At 37.7% G+C, this 13,657-nt stretch overlaps 1 protein-coding gene across 4 annotated transcripts in view; it reads right to left on the bottom strand.

Moving 5' to 3' along the window:
* Positions 1 to 13,657, bottom strand: part of sif (still life) — a 727,300-nt gene that overhangs the window by 194,546 nt on the left and 519,097 nt on the right. For all 4 annotated transcript variants that reach the window (XM_069812852.1, XM_069812854.1, XM_069812855.1 and 1 more), the window contains one exon: positions 13,011 to 13,156. In XM_069812852.1, the coding sequence (XP_069668953.1) occupies positions 13,011 to 13,156 (146 nt within the window). The remainder of the gene's footprint in view (positions 1 to 13,010; positions 13,157 to 13,657) is intronic.

The following is a 13,657-nucleotide window of genomic DNA, read 5'->3' as shown; positions in this document are numbered from 1 at the left end:
GAAAATAATACTATTATGCTATTATAATAGTAAATGTTGTGCTAACCTATTATAAGTAAGTCGCTGTTGGATAGCACATTAGTATTAAGGTAGGTACTTAGGTAGATAGGTAGCTAGCTAGATAGATGGACGGACGGACGGACGGACGGACGGACGGACGGACGGACAGACAGACAGACAGACAGACAGACAGACAGACAGACAGACAGACAGACAGACAGACAGACAGACAGACAGACAGACAGACAGACAGATAGATAGATAGATAGATAGATAGATAGATAGATAGATAGATAGATAGATAGATAGATAGATAGATAGATAGATAGATAGATAGACAGACAGACAGACAGACAGACAGATAGACAGACAGATAGACAGATAGACAGATAGATAGATAGATAGATAGATAGATAGATAGATAGATAGATAGATAGATAGATAGATAGATAGATAGATAGATAGATAGATAGATAGATAGATAGATAGATAGATAGATAGATAGATAGATAGATAGATAGATAGATAGACAGACACAGACAGACAGATAGATAGACAGATAGACAGATAGACAGACAGACAGACAGACAGACAGACAGAGACAGACAGACAGACAGACAGACAGACAGACAGACAGACAGATAGATAGATAGATAGATAGATAGATAGATAGATAGATAGATAGATAGATAGATAGATAGATAGATAGATAGATAGATGTAAACGAATAAACAAACAAAATAAACAAGTAAACGAACAAACAAACACACACTCTACAGAGAAAAGATAAATCTCTTCTTTCCAGCTGGGAATCGAGCCCACGCTCTCCGGATCTACAGCCAGGAACGGTCTCATTTGAGCCGCAGTGGAAGACCAAGATTAATAGATTCTGTACATTTTGGTTCGAAACAGGTTTAAGTTCATAATGGTTTATGACAGCGAGTTGCGGTGCCACAAACAATTGGAACCTGTCCAGATCGTCATTTCCAGCTACGGGCCAATAATCTAGTCGTGCAATAATCCCAACTGCACATTAATTTTCGCCTTGTCACGAATATGCACAAAAACTGCAAGTGGGTCCGGAAACAGCAGATTCACAAGTTATAGAGATCTACTTTATGGACGAGTTCGGTTCCGACAGCCAAACTACGCTCTGAACTATGCCTCGTGTGCAGTAGTTTCGTTGTTACGGAATGCTAGACCGATCAGATTACGAGAGCAGAGTTCTTATAGCCTATATGCCAAAGATTTCCTACTCCACATGAATTACTACTAACACCCCCAGATATGGTCGGCAAATATCTAACATGCCCTCTGGCAGTTTGACAGAGTCTAGAATTCCAGTTCTGTAAGACGGGATTAATTACTTTTTATGATAGAATGGTATTAGTAGTAGGTTATTTTACGACGCTTTATCAACATCTAAGGTTATTTAGCGTCTGAGTGTGATGAAGGTGATAATACCGGTGAAATGAGTCTGGGATCCAGCACCGAAAGTTACCCAGCATTTGCTCATATTGGGTTGAGGGTAAACCCCGGAAAAAACCTGAACCAGGTAACTTGCCCCAACCGGGAACCGAACCCGGGCCACTGGTTTCGCGTCCAGACGCGCTGACCGTTACTCAACAGGTGTGGACAGAATGATATTAAGAAATGCTAGAATAATGGCATGGAACTGTAGGGGAATTTGGTGTGCAACTCTCTTATTTCGAGACACAGTTAGAACTTTTATCGTTCTTAAAAATAATCGCTTTCAGCCGAGTTAGAACTTACTGATGTCAGATACAATGGAAATCATTATTATCACCGTAAGTAAGTTCCATACAATCAGGGCAGTGTGAAGATATATTATTATGTTGGCCTATTCAATCAGTTGATACAAAAATAGGCAAGTTCAGCCCTTTATACTGTATTATATAAATATAATAATAAGATTTTACACATATACATATGTATATACATACGACTATACAGAATGTTAAGAAAAAAGAGTCCAATATTTTGAGAGGAGGTAGTTACCGTAAAAACAAGAAAAAATGTCTAATAGACATGGGCTCTAAAATGAATAACTTTGAAGAAACAAAGATTGTCAAATTGATATTGTAGCAACAGCATCCTATCTTTGAAATATAAGCTTTTTGCTAATTTCTTTTTAGGCATGTCATATCTGTCCGTTTACTCTTTTTTTTACTACAATAAGAAACGAGCGAAGAGCTCACATTAGAAGTTATGCTGTTGTTACAGTACCAATTTAACACTCCTTGTTTGTTCAGCCTCATGTTTATTAGACATTTTTATTCTTGTTTTTATGAATATTATCACCTCTCAAAATATCAGACCTTTTTTTCTGAACTTATATTAGAAGAGAGTTGTTACAATACCAGTTTCACAGTCCTTGCTTATTTAAAAGTATTAATTTTAGGATTCATGTTTATAATATATTTTCTTGTTTTTGTAAAAATTACCTCCTCTCAAAGAAACTACCGACAGGAAATCTAGCATAACTGTAAACCTTGAAATAGATAACGCGTTATAAATACAATGAATTTATTACAGTGCCGTCACAGGCAGAGAACAACTCTACGCGGAAGTCGATCATCCCCAATAGAAGTGGAGTGAGCCTGACGTCATATTTCCCCTACTTACGGGTTCTGCAGGCCTGTCCTAAATGCATGTCGTTCTTTTCAGGCCATTTTGTGATTGCGTTAATATCGCTTTAGAGAGCTTGGCAGTCAGCGGGATTTTTAATTGCACCAAAGATTTTAAAATCATCAACGAATTGTAAATAATAATAATCGGAGTTTTATTATTTTATACGAGTTAGGTATGGAAGGAGCAAGGATTATGTATATGAATAAGGAGGCTGTTGGATTAAGAAAAAAGTAATGTGCAATTATATCTATGAAAATTATAAAGAGAAAAGGTCCTAAGGCTGAGACCTGAGAGCTCAACAGTTTTAGTTAAATGAATCGGAAAGCAAATAATAATAATAATAATAATAATAATAATAATAATAATAATAATGATCACGAACATTTAACATTCAAATTGATTTGAGAATTGCACTGGCGCTATCAACTAGAGACAGATTATATATATGCCATAGGAAAGCGTCCGAAGTTTGAGAGATCCGTCGTAAGTTTGTATCCGTCTCACCGCACTGAGCTGTTCCCTCAAGCGATTGCTTACTCTGCAGTTCTACAATTTTAAATCCCTCTTCCATTAACTTCGAGCTCTGAGACATTTTTCGTGTATCTTGGATTTTAAGTCGAATCTGACATTGGCGGAAACGGAAAGCGTCGAGGTTGAACCGAAAGCTGTCAATTCAAGAGAATTTACTCGATAAACCAAGAGAGACTTAAGCGAAACTGGGTTTCCGAGATTAGTCTCAATTTCTTTTAGACTGAGAACCAATTTCAGCGTATACTAGCGGACCGAGTACGGCAGTAATGTCAAAGCAAGCGCATTTTTCTGACCTTGACGTCGTGCGCGGGCATCAAGCGCTAGGTATGGAAGGAGCAATGATTATGTATATGAATAAGTAGCCTGTTGGATTAAGAAAACAGTGGTGCACAAACTTCAAACGGAACGTGAAATTTCATGTCGTTATTTCATATAGCTATTTGGTGTTTGATATTATCTATATTGTCTATAAAATAAAGTACTAATACCAATTTCTTAATATTGCAGTTAATAACATAATAAAGTGAATGAAACATTATTAATAAAGAATGTGATATCCCAAACAAAGAGATTAAGTATGACATGGTAAGTTGGAATTGATATTGATGGTATCTCTAGCCTTATAAAAGTAATCAATAAACTAATCAAAACAATATTACAATACAAAGCGAAGTTATCTAGGTATATGTTTCAACTGTAACTAATATTACATAACAAAACCCTTATCGCATTATGGTTTTAAGGTGATATTGGTGTGCAACTTCCTATCATCAGAATATTAAATTATTTTCTAGAAATCTGGCGTTTTTACAACACATGGACACATATCTTTGTTTATGATGTAACAGTAGTTTCTTTTTTAATTCATGTTCTTACAAATACTTTCCATGCGAACATTTTCAAAATTTTCAATACATATCTTCAGTAATATACTGTATATTTACGATATATTAGATTTACGAAAACATTGTTTCACTACCTGTAAGGTTACTAAATAAACATATCTGAAAATTTCACCTTTCTGTAGAAAGTTGAGAAAATACTGCTTTTGAATAAAAAAGGAAACACATGAAAAATGAGCATTAAAATCGAAACTTAAATTCTTATACTGCACTTATACTTCTCAGACAAATCTAAAAATTAACATGGATATAGTTTTAATAAGTTCTCTTCCATTTATCTATTGAATCAGTGCTGGCCATCCCTGAATATAGCTCGACCAAGCGGCATATACTACCTCTCTCGTCTGTCTCTTTCCTTTCCGCTGTAAAGCGCTCTGGCTCTCCTGAGCTCTAAAGCGCGCGCTTGCCCATATGGGCATCAGTTGACATGACTGGAGTACGGGTTCTCTAGCTTGTTTACTTACTATGTAGTGTCGTGCATTTCAGGCGCTATATTCGGTTCAAGTTTGTCGAGTATGGCGAATGTTCAATGTTCGCTCTGCAGAAGGAGGCCTGTCGTGTTCGTTCCATCTTGTTATAAACTATTCCCTTCCAACTCCTTCATGTTTTAACCGCTTAAGGATTTTAGGACAGATCTTGCGATTAGTTTTTCATATGGAATGAGACAAAGTTTGTAATGTCTTGGTTGCCTCTTTCATATTCTAATAGTGCAGGACACTTGTACTGTGAGATATTTAGGCCTAAGTGTATATTTATTTATAGGTCAGTTTCTGTCAGATGCGTTTCCAATTCACTGTGGGCTAAAGCAAGGAGATGCACAATCACCTTTACTTTTTAACTTTGCTCTAGAGTATGCCATTAGGAAAGTCCAGGATAACAGAGAGATTTTGGAATTGAACGGGTTACACCAGATCCTTGTTTAAGCGGATGACGTGACTATGTTAGGAGAAAATCCGCAAACTATTAGGGAAAAAAAACATCAATTTTACTTGAAGCAAGTAAAGCGATAGGTTTGGAAGTAAATCCCGAAACGACAAAGTATATGATTATGTCTCGTGACCAGAATATTGTACGAAATGGAAATATAAAAATTGAAGATTTATCCTTCGAAGAGGTGGAAAAATTCAAATATCTTGGAGAAACAGTAACAAATATAAATGATACTCGGGAGGAAATTAAATGCAGAATGAATAAGGGAAATGCCTGTTATTATTCGGTTGAGAAGCTTTTGTCATCTAGTCTCCTGTCAAAAAATCTGAAAGTTACAATTTATAAAACAGTTGTATTACCGATTGTTCTGTATGGCTGTGAAACTTTCACTCTCACTTTGAGAGAGGAACGTAGGTTAAGGGTGTTTGAGAATAAGGTGCTTAGGAAAATATTTGGAGCTAAGTGGGGTGAAGTTACAGGAGAATGGAGAAAGTTACACAACACAGAACTGTATGCATTGTATTCTTCACCTGACATAATTAGGAACATTAAATCCAGACGTTTGAGATGGGCAGGGCATGTAGCACGTATGGGCGAATCCAGAAATGCATATAGAGTGTTGGGAGGCCGGAGGGAAAAAGACCTTTAGGGAGGCCGAAACGTAGATGGGAAGATAATATTAAAATGGATTTGAGGGAGGCGGGATATGATGATAGAGAATGGATTAATCTTGCTCAGGATAGGGACCAATGGCGGGCTTATGTGAGGGCGACAATGAATCTCCGGGTTCCTTAAAAGCCAGTAAGTAAGTAAGTGTATATTTATTTCATGTATTAGCTTGAGTGGGTGGTAATAAGTGAAACAATTACAATGTTCCAATGGACATAATTAAATAAAATTAAATAGATTACATTTATACTTCCATATGTGCATTTATAATGTTCCGTTGACAATTAGGTCTTTTATTATCTAGTATGTATAGCGCTTGATGTCACGAGACTGTCAGCTAGGCCTACCAGTAAAAAAAAAAAATAGAGGAATCGGCGAACGGTCCTGGTTGCCAAGCAATCTAGTTTCATTAAAACATTCATACCATTACAAGTATTAATGGAAATGTCAGCCACGTTATGAAATGCACGTCTCTCGTCTCTCTTCGAATTCTGAAACATTCTGCAGCCCATTGTATGTCACCAGTCTGAGATAGTGTGTAAGATATTGCTTTCAATATCCTGCAGTGTTCGAGAGCTTGTTTCACAGACCTCTGTTCAATATACCTACACATGTAAAAATTACACTTTGTGTTAAGAAAATATGAATCTCTATGGCAACAGATTACAGTGTATCTGATCAAGAAAGAGATTCTGACACATGCCTATATGAAATAATCGTTAGTGTGCGGTTGTACTGTCATATTGGAGGTATTTTTAATTTCCTTCATCAGTTCTTTCTTTATAAAGTACAGTCTAAGATCAGCCTCCTTGGTAACTCAGTTTGAAGGGCGCTTGCTTACGATGACCGTGGACCTGATTTGAAATCTCGGCAATGGGAGAGTTGTTCTGTGACAAAGTCAAGGTTATCACTAGACAGTGGATGCGGGATGACTTATCGTTGAATGTAGGTGCACATTTACTATATGTTACAATTTTTCATTCAGACCATTGGCTGAACAGGTTTTAAACGTAAACAGACGACGTCAACATGCTACTGTATCTCCGTACAGTCAGAAGGAAAAGAAAAATAACGTACTGTAGTACATACCTTGCAAGGTTCAGTCCTCGTCATCATTGATGCAATTACCAGCGTTGCAGTAAACGACGATATATTCTCGTAAGTTGTCGAAGCTGAATCGTCTTCGCCTATCGCTTAAACAGTTTTTGTATCGAGAGAATTTCTGAAGAAAGCCTCTAAAATGGGGATCACTCAATTTCTTTAGAGGAATATTTGTACTGAGCATCATGTTGCACGTGTCGTTAGACCCACACAACTAAATGATGATGATAATGATGTAGATGGTTCCTCACATTTCATTTCAACGCATTCCCTGTGCGATGTACTGTTGCAATGTTTCTCTATAGCCTGAGTTGTTCTGGTTTTTATTTCAATTTTACGTACATTACACACGATATTGTCTTCGTTAATACATAAAATGTCACTCTCATACTTAATTGCATTTCGTATCTCTGAGCGAATTTAATATTTTGTCATTATGAATGGATCAGCACTGCACTATTGAACGTGTACTAAATACTTGAGCAGGATAACACAACTGCACACATTGCGTTGCAATGTTACTATGAACAGATCGGGGTTCATTCGTTTTGTACGCTGCTGTACTCGCCAGGTACACAAAAGACGGACGGTGCTGCACGTGCCATATATTCTGAAACGAAACAACTTCACTTTTCCTTAAGTCATCCCGCAACCACTGTCTAGTTATAAGTGTTTTTCTCGCGATTCTCCCCTTTGCCCCTTATTATTTCAACAACACTCTCCACAATATTCTCCTTTCACTATTACATTCGTCTCGAAAAATAGGACATCACTTGTGTTTGCGTGACGCCGATGTCAGTAGATTCTACACGACTCAGAGCTCTTTGGAAAGGATAGCATATCTAAAAGGACAACGTAGGGGGAGTGCAGTGAGTGGAAGGGTTGGCGATGTTTAAATAGTAGTATTTAGTAGTATTTATTTATTTAACCTGGTAGAGATAAGACCGTCAGGCCTTCTCTGCCCCTCTACCAGGGGATTACAACTATAACATGAACAATAAAATTACAATTAACATTAAATTTACAATTACAATTACAATAAAAATTAAAGTACGACAAGAATACCTGATTAATGAAAGCTAGACATTTTATCATAGAAGCTAAGAACAAAGAATATTTTTGTATTTACTGAATTACAAATTAAACCTACAATAACAAAATTCTATAGTGATGAAATTACCGGATATTGAAATATTTTGTGATAGATTAAGAGAACTATTTACAAGAAACCATGTCTGAATGAGTCTCAATTACTGACCAAATGCCTAGTAAGTTTGCGTTTGAATTGAATTTTATTTTGACAGTCCCTGATGCTAGCAGGTAGCGAATTCCAGAGTCTTGGTAGGGCTATTATGAAAGAGGATGAGTATGAGGAGGTGCGATGGGATGTTATTGTTAGTATTGTTTCATGGCGAGAGCGTGTGTTCAGATTGTGGTGGGAAGAAAGGTAAGTGAAGCGAGACGACAGGTACGAAGGAATAGAAGAGTTCAAGATTTCGAAGAGAAGGAGAAGTGAATGTAAATTTCTTTTCTTATCTAGTTTAAGCCAACTTATTGCTTCCAGGGATGGGGTAATGTGATCATATTTACGAACATTGCTTACGAAACGCACACACAAATTATGAGCACGTTGAAGTTTCGTTTTGTTGTCGCTGGAAAGGTCAGTCAGTAAAATGTCAGCATTGTCAAAATAGGGAAATACAAGGGTCTGCACAAGGGACTTTTTTAAGCAAGAGGGAAGATGAACATTTATCCTTTTTAGCACATGGATAATAGAATATACTTTTCTGCAGGTTTCTGTGATTTGCATGTCCCAGTTGAGATTATTATCCATGTGAATGCCAAGATTTTTTACCGAAGAACTGAAAGGGATATGCACAGTACTTACTTTAAAGGGGGAAATGTCGAGGAGCTTTACAGCGTCGGTTTGGCGTTTGTGTCCTAATATAATTGCTTGTGACTTTCCAGGATTGATATTAAGATGGAACTTCTTTGTCCATGTCACAATCGAGTCAATGTCTTCGTTCAATTTATCTATAGCGTCATTTATTCGGTCTAAGCGGGAAGAGATGTAGCATTGAAGGTCGTCAGCATACAAGTGATAGTTACAATGCCTTACATAAGATGTAATATCATTGACATATATTGTGAACAACAATGGTCCGAGTACCGAACCCTGTGGTATACCTGATGTTATGTTAAGCCAGGAAGGGCTTCGATTCCCGGATACAACACATTGTTGTCTTTCCCGTAAGTAGGATTCGAACCAACTCACAGCAGTCTCTGACAAATGCAGATTTCTCAATTTATGGGTGAGGAGGTCAAAATTTACAGAGTTGAAAGCTTGCTAAGGTCAAAAAGTGTTAGTATTATTACTTTATTAGAGTCGATTGCTTCACGAATGTCTTCTGTCACTTTAAGTAGAGCAGTGCTTGTGTTGTGTCCAGCTCTGAAACCTGACTGATACTTGTCGAATAGTAGTTGGTAATGTGTCTGTGTACGATTCTTTCCAGTGCTTTTGATATGGCTGGTAGATACTGATTGGTCTATAGTCGTTCGGGTCGGTGGGAACTTTGACTTTTGGAAGAGGAAGAACGAAAGCTTGCTTCCATATTTTAGGGAAAGTTGAAGTGATTAAGGAACTATTGAATATGTGTGCAATTGTAGGTATTACTATGTCTTGTATTTTCTGTATGAGTAATATGCTAATGTTATCTGGCCCTTGAGCTTTCGTCTTGATGCGTCGGATGGCTTTCATTACGTCAATAGGAGTGACGTCGGTAAAATAGAATTTGTCTCGAGTTGGGGGAGCTGAGTCAGGCAAAACTGTGTCTTGTTTCGTTGTGTTGTTTAAGGTCGGGTCCTTTACAAAGTGTTCGTTCAAGAGGTCAAGTGGGATGGGTATGTCTGCTTGTTCACTAGCCCTTCCAAGTCCAATAATCTTCAGATTTTTCCATAACTCGGAAGGGGTTGTGTTGGGCTCTATAAGTTTGTAGGAGTATTTGAGTTTAGCGTTTCTTATTAGTTGAATCGTTCTATTTCTGAGGTGTTTATAGAAGTTAAAATATTCGTCGTTTATATTGCGGGTGTATTTCCTATAGGCTAAGTCGCGTTCGGACATCAGGCTACGTATTTCAGTCGTCATCCAAGGGGCTGGGGTCTTTCTGGTACGTTTGGTGTTTAATGGCGCGTGTTTGTCATAAAGTTGAAGTATTAACGTATTGAATAAGTCTACTTTCTCGTCTACAGTTCGTAATGTCCAGATCATGTGCCATGGAAGTTGTGCAGCGTCTTCTTTCAGTGCAATATCATCTATTCTTTTAATATCCCTGTAAGTAATTACTCTAGGAGTCAATTTAGGACACTGCAGATTACCATATCAAGGCACTGAAAGAATGATTGAAGTCTTTTAGTCGTACTAGGATGTGAGTCAAGTAAGTTTGAATTGAAGTCACCCATTATTATAACGTTCTCATGTTGCGGCGTTACGTTTATTAAGGAGGTTTCGAAATCAACTACGTCATATATATGTGGGGGTTTATATACGACACACACTAGACATTTTGTAAATAAGGTACAAATTTCAATAAACATAAATTCGGGTTTGGCAGAGTACTGGCTTGGAGAATGATGAATAATTTTAGGTCGCAAATCGGATCTAATATAACCAGCCACCCCTCCTCCTCTCTTGCCCTCTCTGTCATTACGGCAAAGCGTATAGCCAGGAAGGTTTACGAGAGTGGAAAGAAGATTAGGATGTAACCAAGATTCCGAGATAAGAATAACGTGAATGTCTAAAGGTGAGAAGATAGAAGACAATTCATCAAAATGACACAACAGACTTTGAGCTTTCACGTGAACAATATTAAGTGACAAAGGAGAGGAAGAAAGTGCAGCCTTGAGTATGTCTGCGGTACAGGGCAGTGAGCGGGTAGGATTGCTATTGTTCGTGTTAATACAGGGGGGCGGTCTCTGTCCTCTGACCTCAGGGACTGTCGGGCGAACATGCTGCTTTTTGTTCTCAATGGTACCAACCTAAATGCAATTCAAGTTTTTAAATTATTTTCTAGCAATAATAACTTAAAATTACAGTACTACATGATAAAGAATAAGAATAAAAATAATTAATTAATTAATAACGTTATTATATAGTAAAAGTTAAAGTGACTTAAATTTACAGTGCTAAATGATAAAAATAAGAATGAAAAAGAATTAATTATTAAGTGAAGTTACTGTTAGAGTAAAATTTAATATAGATTGAATATTGCAGTATATTAAAATTAGTTGCCTTACTAGTTTTACGCAGCCGACTCGTTCAGATCATGTCTTCTGGGCATTTAATTCTGTGTTTGTGTTCGCCTACTTTGACAATAATGTCTCCGTCTTGTGTCCACACGTTTATATTCAGGCGGTATTTAGTTATGCACTCTTTTAAGAGATTATGCCTGGCTTTAGTTAGGTCTTCACGGACGGTAACAAGACTACCCTTTAACAGTTCTTGTTTCTGAATACCTCAGCCCTCTTTCTATAGCTGACAAATTGGACAATGATAGGCCGAGGCCTATCACTGTTTCTTCGTCCCACTCGGTGACTTCTGTCGATATCACTTTCAGTTAATTGTACTCCTATTTTAGGAGCCACGTTCAGTGGCGATAGTTTCCGTGTTCTCAGATTCACTTTCACTCACACCGAAAATCCGTAAACACTGTCGCCTCTGATATTGCTCCAGATCGTCCACCTTCATCTGGAGCTGCCTAATGTGCCTGTCCTTCTCCTCTAGAGCTGTTTTCAGGCTTTCTATCACAGCACTGTTTTCAGCAATAGTTTGTTTCAAGTCCTCCACAATGGCGGTCCTGATGGCCTGCGTCAGTACCTGCAGCATGCCGGGATCTTTCAACGCTTCCACCATGACGCGTCGGACAGCTTCTTCGGAGAACTCGCTGGGAGATGACTTCTTATTATTGCTATTTCCACCCATTTTGTCGTAGAAATCGAATGCGAAATAACACAAAATTATATACCACGACACTTTTAAACACTTTCAAAGAGTAATGTACTCTGAAACCGCTGCTAATAATCACCTAAGTCGGAGCGTAATAACACGTGTCTAGCAGCTATCCGCCATATTTACTCAGTGGAGACGCGAACGAACTTGCGTGTTGCAAGAACCGCATACAGACACTACAGTTAGTTCAGAGTCCGTTATACCTGCAATGAGGTTGTGTTGACACTTTGAAAGCATGAGTTGCCCACCCATGTTATAAACGAATTACTTATTAAAAATTATCGTTATAATAGTAGCCTACATTATGCAACGAGCCTGTAATGGTAGTAATTAAGACGCGAGTATGTTTACGAAACGAGCGCAAGCGAGTTTCATAATTTCATACGAGCGTCTTAATTACTATTATAGGCAAGTTTCATACGACTTTTTATGCTCGACCATATTTCTAACTTGAAATTATTCATAAGTATTCATATTATTATCTGACTGGGGAGCGGAAGTGACCTTGTGCAATATCTCGTAAATTGTGAGATGTGCGCAGACGCGAAAGTATTGATTTTTTCCGAGGAACAAATATCATTTACCTTGATATAATCTAGAGAGTAAAATGAACATTAATCTTGATATAACCTGGAAATTGATTTAGACATTGAAAAACGAGATGACAAATTGAATTTATTTGAATATTATTTACAATTAACGCTAATTATTATAGTAACAGAACATAACCTTCTGCGACAGTATTGGATTTCCAGCCTCCGTGACATTTCGCTAGTTGTCTTTCGATTGCATATCCGAGAATAATTGATACTTGCGCTTTCATATTGCTTTCTGATTGGTGGAAAACCTGAACTTTAATGAATAGGTGTACTTTAATGAGGTCCATTAAAGGGCTGCTACCGGGTGTATAATTACTATATTTCGGCATGGTCGAGCATAAAAATAATTGTTCAATAGGCGTACTGATAAAAATAGTACTTCTTAATGACAGTCGCTCCGTAGCAGAGGTGTCGCACTAACCGTGCTCACTGTAACCAAGTTCAGCTGTATTGTCGCCTTGTTCGATATGTGTCCGCTTCTTTTGTGAAAAGCCTTCAGCTGAGTGATTGATCTAGGGCTGGGTCTGTGAAGGTTTGAAGAAGCTAATAATGGACCAGCGTCAAACCTGACAGGGTTATGAAACCCTCTACGGTCAGACTGACAGATATTGAGCTACTCACCCCGCCTTCCTGACGGCGCCGGTGCAGTTGAAGGAAGCAGCCGCAGTGCCCGTTTGTTTGGCCCTGTATGGTGAGTTGTGAACGCTCTCTGCATCTTCCTCGTCGCTCACCGCCGTCGTCAGGGACATCCGGTCATCGTCTGACATCTGAAGACAAGAGGAATCAGTTACAGCATAACTGAAAATGTAATTCAGAGAAAATATATTAAAAGTTAGATTCCAAAGCCGAGCACTGACATCTATATCAGTGTTCCGCAACCTTTTTATACTCACTGCACACCCTAGATGGGCCTGGACTCCACACGGCACACCAAAATATTAATCCCCTCAGAAACATATGATGTGACTCTGTTAATATAGTTACGTATTGTAATTAAATTTATTATTAATTTTATTATTATTATTATTATTATTGTTGTCGTTGTTATAAACAGAAATCGACTCTTGCATTTATTAAGAATTTATGAACTTTAATTCACTGAAGAAAATACGTATTTTTATTACTAATATTAAAGCAAATAACTTCAATGGATCTGCTTATATGCACACAAGTGGCTGATCTGTGGCGGAATCGTTAACAGTGCAAGCCTCATTCTTTCATCGATGGATTTGAGTCTCTCCCTCTTTGATGTTTTAATTTTCATTTAA

The sequence above is a fragment of the Periplaneta americana genome, chromosome 16, assembly GCF_040183065.1.
Source record: "Periplaneta americana isolate PAMFEO1 chromosome 16, P.americana_PAMFEO1_priV1, whole genome shotgun sequence".
Lineage (NCBI taxonomy): Eukaryota > Metazoa > Arthropoda > Insecta > Blattodea > Blattidae > Periplaneta > Periplaneta americana.
This window is presented reverse-complemented; position numbering and strand designations above follow the sequence as displayed.